General features: G+C 41.3%; 2 protein-coding genes across 9 annotated transcripts in view; both read left to right on the top strand.

The window, feature by feature from the left end:
- Positions 1-1,320, top strand: part of AS3MT (arsenite methyltransferase) — a 40,185-nt gene extending 38,865 nt beyond the window's left edge. Inside the window, exon 11 of the mRNA XM_017655835.3 lies at positions 449-1,320. Coding sequence (XP_017511324.3) covers positions 449-454 — 6 coding nt within the window. The 3' untranslated portion in view covers positions 455-1,320. The remainder of the gene's footprint in view (positions 1-448) is intronic.
- A 1,392-nt stretch (positions 1,321-2,712) lies between these two features.
- Positions 2,713-17,159, top strand: part of CNNM2 (cyclin and CBS domain divalent metal cation transport mediator 2) — a 139,139-nt gene continuing 124,692 nt past the window's right edge. For 3 of the 8 annotated variants that reach the window (XR_012133053.1, XM_037001332.2, XM_037001337.2), the window contains exon 1: positions 2,715-7,367. Coding sequence is in view for 6 of the 8 variants with exons in the window: in XM_037001332.2 (XP_036857227.1) it covers positions 5,747-7,367 (1,621 nt within the window). In the remaining 2 variants the exon portion in view is untranslated. Of the gene's footprint in view, positions 7,368-13,105; positions 13,155-17,159 lie in introns of all 8 variants that reach the window. The other 5 variants (XM_037001331.2, XM_037001330.2, XM_037001334.2 and 2 more) reach the window with 4 other exon arrangements.

Below are 17,159 nucleotides of genomic sequence, written 5' to 3'. Positions count from 1 at the left end.
CTGCCTGTCCCAGCTCCCCAGCCTCCAGTACACCACACAATGTACCTCAAAGGTCTCACAAAGCAGACCTCCAGGGCTGGGTGTTCAGCAGTCCCAGGCTTCCACCCTCTCACTGCTCCATTTCTCTTTCTCCTGCCAGTGAGCTGGGGTGGGGGAAGGGCCTGGGCCCCGCCAGATCAAGGCTTTGCTACGTTACCCTGTTTCGTGAGGTCTGCTCTGGTGGTGAGGTCTGTATGCAGTCTGGTTCAGCCTTCTTTCCTGTTGCTGTTGTAGGGTTAGTTGTGTTAACTATATTTTCATACTATCTGTGGTTCTGGTTGGAGTTCTCTGTCTCACCTCTCATGCTGCCATCTTGAATCTTCTGTCCAATCTTAGGCCTTTTGTAGCCCTTTCTGGAGATGGCATATGATCAGAATTCAGTTTCCTTTTTTTTTTTTTCTTCTTCCAGACTTAGAGAGATCCCTAGAAGCAAGTTGCCCTTGACCTCCTTTCATATGGACGGATAGACTGGGTGGCCCCTGGAAGTCATGAGAAGCCTGCACCAGCAGCCCTCACTGAAGGGAGGATAACCCCTTGAACTAAAAAGCCTGCAAACTTGAAAGATCCTTCTTGCTAAGGAAAAATTACTTGGCTTGGGTATCTAGATTGCTCTGTGTCTTGAGCATACATGAAGAATATGACCCCAACCCCCACCCCCATACCACCCAGATTAAACATCACTCAGCAATCCCCTGTGTGAATTTGAACTTGGTTTATTTTACATTGTAAATTGTCATGTTGGATCCTTTTCTGACATTTTTGCTATGAAATCCTGAATTTCTAACTTGTTTCTGAATTGCTAAATGCCACAGTTTCCTGTTCTTGCTTTCTCTGAAATGCACAGGAATGTCTGTAGGTTTGGCCAGCTCTCCCCCACCTCCTTCTCCACACTCTTAGTACAGAAGTGTATATTCAGTATTTGAGAGTCTTTAATCATCTTCCCTCTTAGCTCCTTCAAACACCCTTGTACTCACACTTTTTATGAAGTTAAAACAGTCTCATTTTCAACCAGCTGACTTAGAAAGACCATAGTCATCTTTAACCTTTGTCAGATATCCCTACACATCTCAACTTCTTTTTCTTCTAAACTTTTAAAATGCTGTTTTTAAAAATGCATGCCAAGTCTGTGAATCAGGTTTTTTTTCATCTGAACCTATATTTCAAATAGAGAAGTAAGAGAATTGGGAGTGGGAAATGCAGCACCAGAAACCGAAGGGCTGCAAACTAGAGTTAGGGACATTTCTTGAAATAATCAGAATAAAAATTCTTTCATTTCCTTAACATTCTACAGTATTGTTTCAAACATCTACCACTATTCTAGGCCTTGGTGATGCAGTGGTGAACAAAACCAACAAAATCCTTGCCCTTGGGAAGCTCAAATTCTAGTGGAAGGAGACAGATAAGTTAAATAAAGGAAAATAAAGCAGAGACAGAGTCCAGGGAATGTTCACAAGTTTTAAAAACAGGTGACCTTTGAGAGGGGAACTGATGGGCTGTGCTGACATCTGGGGGAAGAAAGCCCAGGCCCGGGAAACAAATAGCACATACACACACTCCCAGGGAGCATCCCCAGAATGAATGAGAAGCAGCTAGGAGAAAGTGGCTGGAGCGGCAGGTAATGAGGTCAGAGAAACAAGGGGAGGCAGTAGACCCTTTAGAGCCTTGTTGGATGTTGTAGGTATTGTGGCTTTACTGTGGTGAGATGGGAAGCCATAGGAGATTTTCAAACAAAAAAGCAACAGGATCTGATTTAAGAAATCCACTCAGGCTGCTGGGTTGAGAAGGGAAGGGGACAGGTATAGAAGAGGCAATCACCCCTATTAGAAATGAATCAGAAACGTTTGATTGGTTAACAAAAAGGGAGGAAAAATGTGCTTGCAGAATACAAAAAAATAAGACAGCAATTAATTTTGGGGTGTTTACATTGCAAGAAAAAGTCAATTTGGCAGTTGCTGTGCTCCTGTGTCTTGAGATACAGTGGGCTTGGGAGTCCTGGGGAGCTAGTTCTTGAGGATTCTTTTCTGCTGAGCCACCTATGAACCTAGTAGGGTTTGGTCAGTGTGACTAAGAATGAGCCTTACCAACATCCAAAAGACAAGGAACAACAAATACTGGCGAGGATGTGGAGAAAGGGAACCCTCCTACACTGTTGGTGGGAATATAAACCATTGTGGAAAGCAATATGGAGGTCCCTCAAAAAACTAAAAATAGAAATACCACTTGACCTGGAATTCCACTTCTAGGAATTTACCTGAAGAAAACAAGATCCCTGATTCAAAAAGACATATGCACCCCTATGTTTATCCCAGCATTATTTACAATAGCCAAGATATGGAAGCAACCTAAGTGTCCATCAGTAGATGAATGGATAAAGAAGATGTGGTACATATACAAAATGGAATATTATTCAGCCATAAGAAGAAAACATATCCTACCATTTGCAAGAGCATGGATGGAGCTAGAGGGTATTATGCTCAGTGAAATAAGCCAAGCAGAGAAAGACAAGTACCAAATGATTTCACCCATCTGTGGAGCATAACAACAAAGCAAAACTGAAGGAACAAAACAGCAACAGACTCACAGACTCAAGAAGAGACTAGTGGTTACCAAAGGGAAGGAGTTGGGACGGGGAGGGAGGGAGGGAGGGAGGAAGAAGGGAATTAAGGGGCATTATAATTGGCACACATAATAAAGGTAGGTCACGGGGAAGGCAGTATAGCACGGAGAAGACAAGTAATAAGTCTATAGCACTTTACTACCCTGATGGACAATGACTGCAGTGGGGGGAGACTTGATAATATGGGTGAATGTTGAAACCACAATGTTGCTCATGAGAAACCTTCATAAGATTGTATATCAATGATACCTTAGTAAAAAAAAAAAGAATGAGCCTTAATGGGTGTGCTTAGGATGGATGCCCCCTCCCATTTCCCAAATTTGCCTGGGTGCCTGTAAGAAATACAGATTCCTGGTTCTTACCCCTTCAGTAAGAATGGATGGGGTCCAGGAAAAATATATTTTCAGCCAAGAATTTAAGGGGATTCTTTTTTTGTAACTGAGGTAAAATTGGTATGTTATATAAGTTTCAGGTGCACATTATAAATCTATATTTGTACATTACAAAGTGATTACCAGCTCAAGTCTAGCTACCATCCACCACCATATAATTAAGCCCCTTCATCCATTTTACCCGCCCCCAAACCCCTTTCCCCTCTGTTAACCACCAATCTGTACTCTGTATCTGTTTTCGTTTCATTTTTTTAGATTCCATATATGAGTGAAATCATATTTGTCTTTCTTCATCTTGTAAGGATATAGTAATTTATCCTCCATTTGCCCCATGGTCCCAAGCACATAAGCCAGTGAGAATTATGTCTGGGCTTGCCTGGGGCTTCACTGGGCTTACCCGGCCTTATCTCTGAACTTCCCGACCCTCCCCCAAGGCAACCGGCCGAGGGGTTCCACCACAATAAAAGGCACCACGCTGCTGCCCTCTCTCTCTCTCTCTCTCTCTGTCTCTCTCTGTCTCTGCTACCCTCTCTCTCTTTGTCTCTGTCTCTCTGTCCCCCTGCTCCCCACCCCTCTCTCTCCCCACCCTCCTCTGGGGGCAGCCACTCTCTCCTTCAGATAAAGTCTTTTGCGTGGGCCTGTGGCTCCTGAGTCATTCTGGGTAAGGAGGGTCGTGGCGAGATACCCTTTCACATCTGATTTATTTCACTTAGCATAATGCCCTCAAGTTCTATACATATTGCAGCAATGGTAAGATTTTCTTCTCTTTTACGGCCAAGTGGTATTATATTGCATACATATACCACGTCTTCTTTATCCACTCATCCATTGATGGACAGTTAGGTTGTTTCCACATCTTAGCTATTGTAAATAATGCTTTAATGAACATAAGAGATTTATATAACTTTTTGAATTAGTGTTTTCATATTTTTTGGATAAATACCCATAAGTGGAATAGCTGGTTCCTTTTTCTACACATTCTCTTTGTTGCTTGTTATTTCTTGTCTTTTTGATAGTAGCCATTCTAACAGGCATGAGGTACTGTCTCATTGTGATTGGTGTGCATTTCCTTGATAGTGATGTTCAACTAATCATGTGTTTGTTGGTCATCTGTATGTCTTCTTTGGGAAAATGTCTAATTAAATCCTCTGCCAATTTTTTAATCAGGTTTTTTTGTATGTGTGGTTGTTGAGTCGTTTGAGTTCTTTATATATTTTGGATATTAACCCCTTATCAGATATATGATTTGCAAGTATCTTCTCCTATTCAGTAAGTGGCCTTTTTGTTTTGTTGATGGTTTCCTTTGCTGTGCAGTCTTTTTAGTTTGATGAAGGTTTTAATTGCTTATTTTTGGTTTTGTTTCCCTTGTGTTTGAAGTCAGATCCAAAAAAACATTACCAAGACCAATGTCAAGGAGCTTGCCCTTATGTTTTCTTTTAGGAATTTTGATGGTTCAGGTCTTACCTTGAAGTCTTTAATCCATCTTGAATTAATTATTGTTTATGGTATAAGATGGTCTAGTTTTCCCAAGACTACTTACTGAAGAGACTACCCTTTCCCCATTGTATATTCTTGGTTCTTTTATTGTAAATTAATTTTATATGTGTGGGCTTATTTCTGCTCTACTCTGTTCCATTGATCTATGTGTTTTTATGCCAGTACCATACTGTTTTAGTTACCACAGCTCCTTAGTATAGTGAGAGGATTCTTACGACCTGGAGGATGGAGAAACTGCTTCATTCTGACCTCCCCACTTCCCGCACACCTTTTGGGTTTGCGGTGGACCTTGAGAGTGCAGGTTGCCCATGTGACCGACAGGTGGCGCCACCTGACCGCGAGCTGCAGAGCCCGAGTATCCCTTAGGGAGCGGTGAAATGCTCCACAGGAGTGGGTTCAATGGATGCTTGGGGCCACCGACCTCTGCTTGTGTATTCTGCAGGCGGAGCGGTGCGCACGAGTAGAGGTGGGTGGCTGGGTCGTGTCCTGGCTTCTTTTTCGGCTAATACGCATCTCAAGCCGTCCTTAGTCAGCTTTCAGACCACTATGGCAACCCTCTCTACACCCGCAGTGAACACTGGGGAGCGGGCAACGCAGGGCAGCGAGAACAGATTCCCTCGCGCCTCAGTACTTTCGCTCAACTCCGCCAACCCAGACGCTGGGATCTACTACCGAAGCCCCTCAGGGAGAGTCGTACCGGCGGACAGTTCCTTCTCATTGGCAGTTAGACGGGAGGCCCCGCCCACCCTCGTTCAGCTCTCATCTGTGATTGGCTCTCGGGCTCTAGCTGGCCACACCTCCTCCCCTCGCACATACACAAGAGTCACGCGCTTTTCAGTTGGAAACTTGGCGTGCTGAGGAGGACAGTGCCCATCGCTCCACCCACGTACCTTGCCATTGGTCAGCGGCGCCACTCACGGCCACGCCCCCACCCCAGCCCCCTGACTGGGGGGACGGGCGCCCGTTTATGATTGGCTGGTTGGCCTGCCTCTCGCTGGAGCGGCTAGCTCTTCCCCCGCCCCTTTCTCCTCCCGCTAGCCTCCAGGTTTCTCAGCTGGTGGGGGTCGTGTCAGTGTCAGGCAGGGAGGCGGACCGCTGAGCTCTAAGTGCCGACTCTCCATCGCAGTGTTGCTCAGGCGTCGGTGCCTGCGCTCGCGCCGCCGGGTGGAAAGGATGAAGCTGCAGCTGGAGCAGCCACCCTATGATTGGCTGTGGCGCTTGTGAACCCGAAGTAAAGATGGCGGGCGGGCAGGCAGCCGCCGCACTGCCCACTTGGAAGATGGCGGCACGCCGCAGCCTCAGCGCCCGCGGCCGGGGGTTCCTGCAGGCGGCGGCGGGGCGCTTGCTGCTGCTGCTGCTGCTGAGCTGCTGCTGCGGCGCGGGCGGCTGCGCGGCGGCGGGCGAGACCGAGGAGACCGTGATCATCGGGCTGCGGCTGGAGGACACGAACGACGTGTCATTCATGGAAGGGGGGGCGCTGCGGGTGAGCGAGCGGACCCGGGTCAAGCTGCGGGTGTATGGGCAGAACATCAACAACGAGACGTGGTCCCGCATCGCTTTCACCGAGGAAGAGCGGCAGCGCCACAGCCCTGGCGAGCGCGGGCTCGGAGGCGCCGCGCCGCCAGAGCCGGACAGCGGTCCCCAGCGCTGCGGCATCCGCACTTCAGACATCATCATCCAGCCCTACATCGTTCTCAACCGCCGCACCTCGGGCATCATTGAGATCGAGATCAAACCGCTGCGCAAGATGGAGAAGAGCAAGTCCTATTACCTGTGCACGTCGCTGTCCACGCCAGCGCTGGGCACCGGCGGCCCGGGGTCCGTGGGTGGCACGGTCGGGGGCAAGGGCGGCCCGGGGGTGGCCGGGCTTCCGCCGCCCCCCTGGGCCGAGACCACCTGGATTTACCACGACGGCGAGGACACCAAGATGATCGTGGGCGAGGAGAGGAAGTCCTTGCTGCCCTTCTGGCTGCAGGTGATCTTTATTTCGCTGCTTCTGTGCCTGTCGGGCATGTTCAGCGGCCTTAACCTGGGGCTCATGGCCTTGGACCCTATGGAGCTGCGCATCGTGCAGAACTGCGGCACCGAGAAGGAGAAGAATTACGCCAAGCGCATCGAGCCCGTGCGCAGGCAGGGCAACTACCTGCTGTGCTCGCTGCTGCTGGGCAACGTGCTGGTCAACACCACGCTCACCATCCTGCTCGACGACATCGCCGGCTCAGGCCTCGTGGCGGTGGTGGTCTCCACCATCGGCATCGTCATCTTCGGGGAAATCGTGCCGCAGGCCATCTGCTCCCGGCATGGCCTGGCAGTAGGGGCCAACACCATTTTCCTCACCAAGTTCTTCATGATGATGACCTTCCCTGCTTCTTACCCGGTTAGCAAGCTGCTGGACTGCGTCCTGGGCCAGGAGATAGGCACCGTCTATAACCGGGAAAAGCTGCTGGAGATGCTCCGGGTCACCGACCCCTACAACGACCTCGTTAAGGAGGAGCTGAACATCATCCAAGGGGCTCTGGAGCTCCGCACCAAGACAGTGGAGGACGTGATGACTCCCCTCCGAGACTGTTTCATGATCACCGGGGAAGCCATCCTGGACTTCAATACCATGTCGGAGATCATGGAGAGCGGCTACACTCGCATTCCAGTATTTGAGGGAGAGCGCTCCAACATTGTGGACCTCCTCTTTGTCAAAGACTTGGCTTTCGTGGATCCAGATGACTGTACTCCCCTGAAAACCATCACTAAATTTTATAACCACCCCTTGCATTTTGTTTTCAATGACACCAAGTTGGACGCTATGCTGGAAGAATTTAAGAAAGGTGGGAAATTTTGTAACTTTCATTGGCTTGCTCTTTCTCTCTCCATCCTCCTCCCTACTTGAGCCCTCCCTACTCCTCAGACCAACCCCCCCAAGGCGAGTTGACCGGAATTTCTCCTTTCTCTTAATTGCAAAGTTGAAAGGGTGGCATGGATTTGGGGAAGGATTGAACTAGTAAGCGCTTCTAGATCCTTTAAAAGCACAAAATTGCCATCACTTGCTTTTTCCCTTATCAAAAAGCAGGCTTCTTTCTTTCTGTGCAGGATGCCTACCCCCATCGTCTCGAGGGAGCTGCTGCATTTGTTGCCTGGGTTCTGAGTGGGAAGGCTAAAGTAGGGGCTGGCTAATGCCATGCTATGCCATTTGGTTGACATGTATTAATCACAGACATTTGGAGAATATTTAAATAGCTTTTCTAAGCCCAATACAGTCCTTTGCTTCCTCCTTAAAACGTTCAGTGAAATGTTTCAGAGATTGGAAGTGCATTTTCCATAGTTTTTTCGGCTTGTCTGGCGATCTGTGGGGAAGATTGAGGTCTGCCTTTGAGGGGTAAGACAAGTATCACCAAAAACATTCACCCATTTGAATGTGACTTGCTTTAGCTAGAAAAGAGGGCTTAAAAAAAACCAACCTAAAGTTATTAATAAATAACTCAGCAAGACTAGAGGTAAGTTAACCTTTTATGAGGCTATCTTAGCTAGCTTTGTTTACATTTACGTGACAGCAAATAAAATTTCCCAAACCTCATGTGATTTTGGCAGCAAGCTTGAACCCTTAACAATGGTACAGATCCTTCTATTGTGGTTTATCTATTACCTAGATGTCTTTCTAGTTTAAAACTGTTCTTTTTAACCTTGACCACCTGGTATATTAAATTGAAGTATGTCTCCAAGTCAACGCTCACTGTTCCAGGGACTTTTAACAGGGAAGAGAAATGCGGTCTATGTGCTCACCTTTCTTGCACTGTGGTGTTTTTGTTTGTTTACACTGAAATGGGCAGGTAAATAGCAACTCTTACCACCATTCAGGAACTCTATTTTTTAAAAAGTTTCCAGTTAAGTAGTTGATATTATTACTTAAAAACCAAAGGGTGCTGAGCTGTTTAATTGCTAAGATGCTAGTGTATGTGCAGGTGTTAAAGTGTGTGTGTAACATAACCTTTAATGAACTGGTAGTCCTCAAAACTAGGGTATTCTTCAAATAGAATTCTGGTCACCAATAATGGTCTTTCCACTGAAAAAGGTCATGTGTAAGTGGTGGCAGCTCACTGGGTATGATGATCTGAACATCCTCTTGAAATTGTGGTTGCCCTCATTCCATTTTCCTGGCTGACTGTGTCCTTTCTGGAATGGGATAACATTGCAGTAATTTTCAGATAAAGGAATAGAGCAGAATGTGCTTCTGAGATAGGTAATGCACTTTTAAAAGCAGAAGCAGATTCTTCTGGATTCGTAAACAGTAAAAAGAAAATGTCCACTATCTCTACATGACAACCTCTTTCAGGGCTGTCATTAGTCTTTCACTGCTAAGTTGTTAACTGGAGCATCGAACCGGGCTCTTCTTTCATTTTGCAATATTTCAAATATAGAAAGGTGCTTGAAAATGGCTCTGAAATACTTAATTTTCTTCCCATTGCTAAGTTTTGCTATACTGAGACAGATAATTTATGCTACGATTTTTAAAAATTCATAATGTTTGCACATCTACTGATGGATTGTTAGCACTGGTATGTACTATCTGCTGAAGTCTTTTTTCTTTTGAGAATTTAGTTCTCACCTCACAACTCATTAATCTTGTCCCTCACAATTTCAAGATTTGCCTGATTTTGAAAATTGTTTTTGGTTGCCCTTGAGCAATAATCCTATTTATTTCCTGTGATTTATTTTCACAGGGAACATTTCCCCCATGTTAGCTCTCAGTGTTTTTGTTGAAATGTACTCTTTAAATGATTGAATTACTGATATTTCCCCATGAATTCTAGAAAAATAGTAATACACAGGATTTTATTTTTGTCCTTAACCGGAATGATGTATTTAGTTAAGAAGAGAGTACAAGTTAAACTTACATTCAGGCTAGTGGCATATTCAGAAGATCAGGCAGTCAGTTGGTTGCAGATGATCTTAAAAGGGTAGAGTGAGTGTCTGTTACTTAAACTATAGGAATAATTGATTTTTCACTTTCCCTTTCTTAATCTTTTTTTGATGAGTTTAGTCATTTTAACCCTACCAACAAGCTGTGTTAGTTTTTTCTCATGTCTGAGTGAAAATATTTCACCTGACTTTCTTTTCTTTCTTCATTATCTAATTGAATTGTGAAATAATGTGAATGAACAGTCAACCTATTATTGGTGTGTGGGATGGTTTAAAGGCTTTTTCTTCCTATCTTTTCCTCTTTCTTCTAACAATATGTATGGTAACTCCCCACAACTGGCTAGATCATTGATCCAGATCTCGTTGAAAATTATCCTTCCTAATTAAGAATGTCTGCACTGAAGCCCTTCCTGAATATAGCTGTACATCCTTAGTCTGAATTATCTTCACTAAGGAGGGGTTAAGCTTCTGTAATGTGGAAAGCAATGAAAAGCTACCTTTATATAAATATATGTGAATGCCGTATTTCTAATGGTTAGAACTTTCTGCCTGGTTACCAGGAAACTTAGTTTTACTTGAGGTTGAAATGCAGTAATTATGCTATTTCACAGTTAGCTTATTATTATTACTTGTTTATTTACTGTGCCAGGTACAGGGCGGAATGCTTTTCATGAATCACCTTGTTTAAATCTCCTAATGGCTCAGTGAAGCATTTATCTCCATTTTACAAATGAGGAAATTGAAGCTTAGCTTAAATGATTTGTTCAAGGTCACACAGTAAATTGATTTGTGGTTTTAACTCGGGTCTTCATGACAGCCGAACTGTGCTCTTAACCACTCTGTTACACTGGACCCCTTGAGACTGATTTTACATTTCTGTTTTATTGATTACGAGGCTTGGTCTTTTTTTCAAAACATCACCTCAGAGCTTCCTGGGCAACGAACACTGACATATATTGAAATATACATGGCTTTAAACCCAGTACATGTGTGATGTTGTATGTAACAATTGGTGTCTCCACCTTTGCCATTAAAACAAATCAATTTTTTGGCCTTTGTGATCCTAAATCTAAAGAATTCTATTTCCACACCAAGCATCAAATTTCGCTTTGAAAATATGTTACACTAACATGGTGTGCCAGTGTGCGACTCTAGTGGACTAGTCTACAACTGTTTTTCCAATGGCCAAAGTATGCAGTAATGTTTCACTCTCGGTTTCTTACCTGTTTCTGTTGCAGTGGTGACTCAAACTCAGTTTTGTGTTTTAATCTTGCTTTTATTTCCTTTCTTTGTACCACCTATATAATAATCGGTTGCTAATGAGCAGCCTTTACAGTGCTGCCCCTCTCTGCTCCATGCACTCAGTCTTTCTTTTTCTTTTGCTAGTTTTGTAGTTACTTATAAATCTAAATAAGAGAATAAAAGTCAATCCCACTAGAGGATTATGAGAATTTTAGAAAACTGTCTAAAGCAAAATAGTGTAGAGGAAAGAAAAGTTAAAGTTAAGGTTGCTCCCTTTGTGTTCAGAAGGACGCTAGAGGCTCTCCATTGACCTGACAGAATCTTCCTAACAAAACACTAGACTCTTGGCCACTCACTTGACTCCACTGGGGTTGAACAATTAGCAACCAGTTAATTGTTTTTTTCTTTTGCTTCTTTTAGTTTTGCAACAGTTGCATTCCAGTAATGCAGAGTCTGCTGTTTTTTAAGTTGCTAGGGACTTGACCAGGCTATTTTCTAGTTTTTTTTCTCTATTTAGCTAGGAATATATAGGATCACCAGATAAGGTTAAGGGAAGAATGCAATGTGTAGTTTCCACTTAAAACATTAGGTATACAATTTTCTCTATTCCTGTAACACAAATTTTTACATATTAATGTGGTGAAGGTTTAATATTAAAACCCTTTTACTCCCAAAAAAGTGTTCCACTTGCCTAGAATCTGGGAGGATTTTTTATTGGTCTTTAAAGGTATGAATGGTGTGGGGTGGATGTATTTGTTCCTGTGATCTTGCACGTTGTTTATTTTGCTCAGTACCACATGTTAAACTATTATAATTTTGCATGTTTTTAAAACATCATTAGGAAATATCCAGATAGTATAGAATCACAGGTGGAAGGCAGACAGGTTGAGGATCTAGTACAGTGTTTGTGAAATGTACCAGATGATAAGAACTACTTGGATTACTTATTAAGAATAAGGTCCTAGGCCTCTCAGAGACCTCCTGAACCATTATCTTTAGGGAAGGGGTACCCTGGAGCAACAGTTACCTTGAGGTAATTCTTATGGTTAGGTGGGAGTTTAGGGAACATTGGTGCAGTCAGCCTCTAGATAAGGAAGATAAACCCTGAGATGGAGAGAAACTTAAGTCGCTTGCTTAGGGCTCTCCACTTAGCCATAGCATCTGCAGGACTGAACCCATGTCCCTGACCCTAGACTGGAGTTCCTTCCACTCCCAAAGTAGGTCCTCTGGTCCCGAGTTAAAGATACCTTTAGCTGTCACCAGGCATCATTGAAAAAGCAGATACTCAGGGTTGCCATTGGTTTTTATTTGTCTTGTGATTTTGATGTCAGTTTTTTTGATATCCTGGATTCTAGTCATCTTTGACAGGTGTTTCGTTCACAGAAAATAATTCTGAATGTGTGAACTCCGTTGATTTTAGCTTATTACTTTGAGGGTTTTTTTATTACTCTGAGTTTAGGTTAGGAGGGTATTTTAGAAAATGGATATTGAGATTACTTGAAGTGTGAGGTAGTTAAATACATGGTATTTCTTTTGCTCTAACTTGTTTTGGATAGCTGTGAAAGATGTACTTTCCTTTGGTTGTTTTCTCTAGGAGAATAATGCAGTTTGGATTTGGGACATTAGGGTGAAACTTCCTTGGCTCTTTTCATTTTGTTCATAGTGCAGGTCTCTACATTTTCCATTGAAATAGTCATCAGAGCATTTGAAGTATGTGTCCTATTCATGCATCTGTGTGCCCTTTTCTTCTGTTTTTTTTTTTTTTTTTACGGATGTAAGTTATATTTTTACAGAGACTCATGCCTGATTTTTTGAGGTTGTTTGTGTTATAGGATCATGGAAGCCTGAGCATAGCCTTTTAGGTCGAGAGGCACCATAATTGAATGCTGGCTCTGACTTAGTATTGATTTGGACAAAATAGGAAAGGATCTTGTTCTGCTTTTTCTCTTGTTTCCTTATTTTAAATTTTTTTATGGGGATTACATACCACCTGCCTTCTTCCCCCAAAGGGCCTCAGAATTATTTCAATTCTGAAACATTCCAAACCACCCTGAGGGATTAGTTAATTTTAATTATTAGCGTCTATACACAAATTACCATTAACCAGGAAAACCAACAAAATCGACTAAGCCAACATAATATTTTATGGTTTACTTGTTCTTGAACTACTTAAACTTTTAAGAACAAACCTTTGGACTCTACTTAGATGTTTACCTTAGTTATGTCTAAAGTAGTATATTTCTAAGGGCCCTTTCCTCTAAATGCATATATTTTATTGGTAGTACACCTCAGTTCTAGGAATATTTGCATGACATGTAAAGACTATTTGTTAAAATGAATACATGGGAATGAATGGCTAGGGTTGAGTACAGTTTATTTTAGTATTGTCCTTTCATTTTTTTCTCAGAACACAAACAAGACATGCCCAGTCCTACCAACACTGAAAAGCAGAGACAGTAAGAAGCATTCTTTCAGCATCACATATACTGGCAGTTCCAGAATGTCTGTATAGAGGGATCTTAAGGGTGGCATGCTTTGGAAGGGGGAGCTAGGGGGCCGGTAACAGGCACTGTCTGTGGATGGTATGCTTATGAGGCTGGCTTAAGGGTTGATGGAGATAATGGGAATGTGACTCTCCCCTCTTTTATTTTTAGTGCTACCATTGATGATAAATACTGCTGTAATGGTGGTGAGATTCTCATTTCTTCATACTTACCACCCCCCCTTGCTGTCAGACCTAGTTGAGAATGTTTTTTTTTTTGGAATTCTTATCCTGTGGGGAAGCTACCACTTGCCAATGCAAAGGTTGAGACAAATGTGCTCTTCCTGGTTCTACTTTGGACAAGTAACTTACTCTCTTTAAGCCCCAGTTTTCTCCACAGTAAAATGGGATATTGTCAGACTCATTGGGTCCTTAGTAAGAACTAATGTGATAATGAATGTAAAAATGTTTCTAAAGTACCTGATACTTAGTGCTCAGTTAACCACTATTTTTGTTGTGATGATTCTCTAGGCTCTTCGTTGTTCTCGGTCTTTCTCTAGACAGGGATAGCTGGTCAAGAGACACCTTGGGACATCTGTGTTCATGGTTGTTATGGATGTTGACATCTTGAAAGTGGCTAATTATTGTAGGTTTTTTTCCTTACTGTGATTGAATTCTAGGCTCTGTTACTTTTCTGGTAGTTGATGTTGCTTGGCAAGATGGCTGCAGACATATATATTTTTAAGGAAAACAGAACAATCAGTTACATGTTCTACCCTCCTTAGAGTAAGAATACTGAGTTTAAAAGTATTAAAAGTATTTCATTCTCCTTGAGTATAAATGACTGAAAAAGACAACAAAGTTTAAAAGAAATAGAGCAAGTGGTCACGGATTTTGGAAGCTCTTGAACAAGCAAAGTTTGAAGACTAAATGAAGATCTCAAGTTGCTTTAATAAAATCTTTTAACATTGATCACATCAAAAGCATAAAAAATGATGTCTAGTATCACAAGTTATTGTTGCTTATAACAGTGTAAACCTGTAACTTTTTGAAGACAACCCAGGAATCATAAAGATGTCCCACTCTTTGGTTTAGTAATTTTTTCCCTCTGGAAATCTTAATTCAGTGATATAATTCAAGAGAAGAAAAGAGCTATGTTGGCATTTAATGTTGCAGGTATATGGCAACATTAATAGTGAAAAATTGGAAATAAATATCCAACATACCAAGGTGGGGGCATGAGGGGAAGGGGTTAAGAAAATTCTGGATGTCAACTAATTAACAATTTAGTCATAATTTTGAAGGTCATGTAGCCTTATAGGAAAATTTATGCTAATTGTTTTGCACAGATCATAGATACATAAAAATAAATACATGGACGGACTGAAAGGGAACATAGAAAAAGTGAAAATTGTTGATGTGTTAAGATAGGGTGATCATAGCCAATGGCTGAAGAAATCTCTTTAACTTTGTATGATAACATATCTGGAAAAAAATAAAATCTGCTGAGACCATGAGTCCTGATCTTGGGAAAACTAACCTTTATTCATATTGGGGAACTCATATTGTTCCATTTCTCCCTAGGAACATTTTACTACTGAAACAAATGGTTCTTTTTAAATTTGTAAAGCTTCAGATATAATTCACATATCATTAAATTCACCCTCTTTTAAGGTGTACAACTTTGTGATTTTTAGTGTATGCACAAAGTTGTGCAATTATTCCTACTGTCTACTTCCAGAACATTTTCATTACTCCAGAAAGAAAGCCTGTGCCCATTAGCAGTCACTCTTCATTCCTCATTCCCCACAGTCCATGGAAACCATGAATCTACCTTCTTTCTCTATGGATTTGCTTGTTCTGGGCATTTCATGTATATGAAATCATATGCAATGTTGCCTTTTGTGTCTGGTTTCTTTACTTAGCTTAATGTTTTCAAGGTTCATTCATGTTGTAACATGTATCAGTATTTCATTCCTTTTTATGGTGAGATAATATTCCATTTTGTTTTATCTATTTATCAGTTGATGAATATTTAGACTATTTCTGTTTTTGGCTGTTGCTTTATTAATATTGGCAAACTTGTTTTTGTGTGGACATGTTTTCAATTCTCTTGGATATATACCTAGGTGTAGGATTGCTAGGTTATATTGTAACTCTATTTTTAACTCTTTGAGAAACTGCCAACCGGTTTTTCCAAAGTGGCTGTACCGTTTTACATTCCCACCAACAGTATGAATTTCTTCCCTTCATGCCCTTAACTACTCTGTTTACTCTTTTTTTTCAATTATAGCCATCCTAGTACGTGTGAAGTAGTATCTCATAGTGGGTTTGATTTGCATTTCCCTAGTGGTTAATTGCATTGAGTATCTCTTCATGTACTGGCTCCTTGTAGATTTCTTTGGAGAAAATTCTAATCAGAATCCTTGTCCATTTCTTAATGGGATTATTTGCCTTTTTATTATTGAATTGTATGGGTTCTTTATGTATTCTGGATGCTAGTTCCTTATCAGATATATGATTTGGTTGTGTTTTTCCCCATTGTGTGTCTTCACTTTTTGGGCAGTAGAATTCTCTTTTAAGTAGAGAATTTTTAATTTTGATGAAGTCCAGTTAATCTCTTTCTTTTTTTCCATCTTGTTATTTTGTTTTTATTGTCATTTCTTAGAAGCCATTACCCAACCCAAGATCCTAAAGATTTATGCCTATATTTTCATTAAAATTTTCAAATTTTCATTTTCAAGATTTTCTTATATTTCATATAAGCCTTATATGAAAACATGGCTTTACCTCTTACATTTAGGCCTTTAATCAACTTTGAGTTAATTTTTGTATGTGTTGTGAGGTAGAGGTCCAACTCCATCCTTTTCCATGTAGATATTCAAGTTATTCCAACATCATTTGTTGAAAAGACTGTTCGGTCCCCCGTGAATTGTCTTGGTATCCTTGTCACAAGTCAGATATGACCATAAATGTGAGGGTTTGTTCCTGGACTCTAAATTCTGTTCTATTGATCTTTCTTATGCCACACCACTGGTATGAACTCTATGACAAGTTTTGAAATTGAGAAGTATGAATTTGCCAATTTTGTCCTTCCTTTTCATGGTAGGCTTGGTTGTCCCTTGCATTTCCATATGAATTTTTCATATATCTTCTTGTCCATTTCTCCAAGAAAGGCAGTTTGAATTTTGAAAGAGATTGCATTGGTCAGTTTGGGAAGTAGCGCAGTGTTAAAAATAGTATTGAATTTTCCATTCATGAATATGGGATAGCTTTCCATTTATGTAGGTCTTCTTTAGTTTCCTTCAACAATGTTTTGTAGTTTTCAGTGTACTTACTTACAATCCTTTTGCTAAATAAAATATTTAGGAATAAATTTACTCTTGATACTACTGTAAATGGAATTGTTTCATTAATCTCATTTTCAGATTGTTCATTGCTAGGACAGTTGACCTTTAAACAATGCAGGGTTAGGGGTGCCAACCCCATGTACAGTTGAAAATGTGCATATAACTTTTGACTCCCCAAAACTTAACTAATAGTTTACTGTTGACCAGAAGCCTTACTGGGAACATAAACAGTCAATGAATACATATTTTTATGTTATCTATATTATATACTATATTCTTACAATAGAGTGATCTAGAGAAAAAATGTTTTTTCAAATTATTGTGTATTTCCAAAATTTTTCCAATATACTTGTTTAAAAAATTCCATGTATTATTGGACCCATGCAAGTTCAAACCTGTGTTGTTCAAGAGTCAACTATATATAGAAATATAATTTATTTTTGTAAATTGACCTTGTATCCTGCAACCTTGCTAAATTCATTTATTAGGTAACAAATTGTTTTTAAAATAGAAAAGTGCTTTTTAAAAACATGAGTTTGGGGAGGTTATCTTATGTTTGTTTCATTTGACTGTAGTGGATTTATTTTTTCTTAAAAAAAATTTAAGCATTCTTGCTTGCCACTTTCACA

This window comes from Manis javanica, chromosome 7, assembly GCF_040802235.1.
Source record: "Manis javanica isolate MJ-LG chromosome 7, MJ_LKY, whole genome shotgun sequence".
In the NCBI taxonomy this organism is placed as follows: domain Eukaryota; kingdom Metazoa; phylum Chordata; class Mammalia; order Pholidota; family Manidae; genus Manis; species Manis javanica.
The sequence above is the reverse complement of the archived record's forward strand: the minus strand, read 5'-3'. Positions and strand labels throughout refer to the sequence as shown.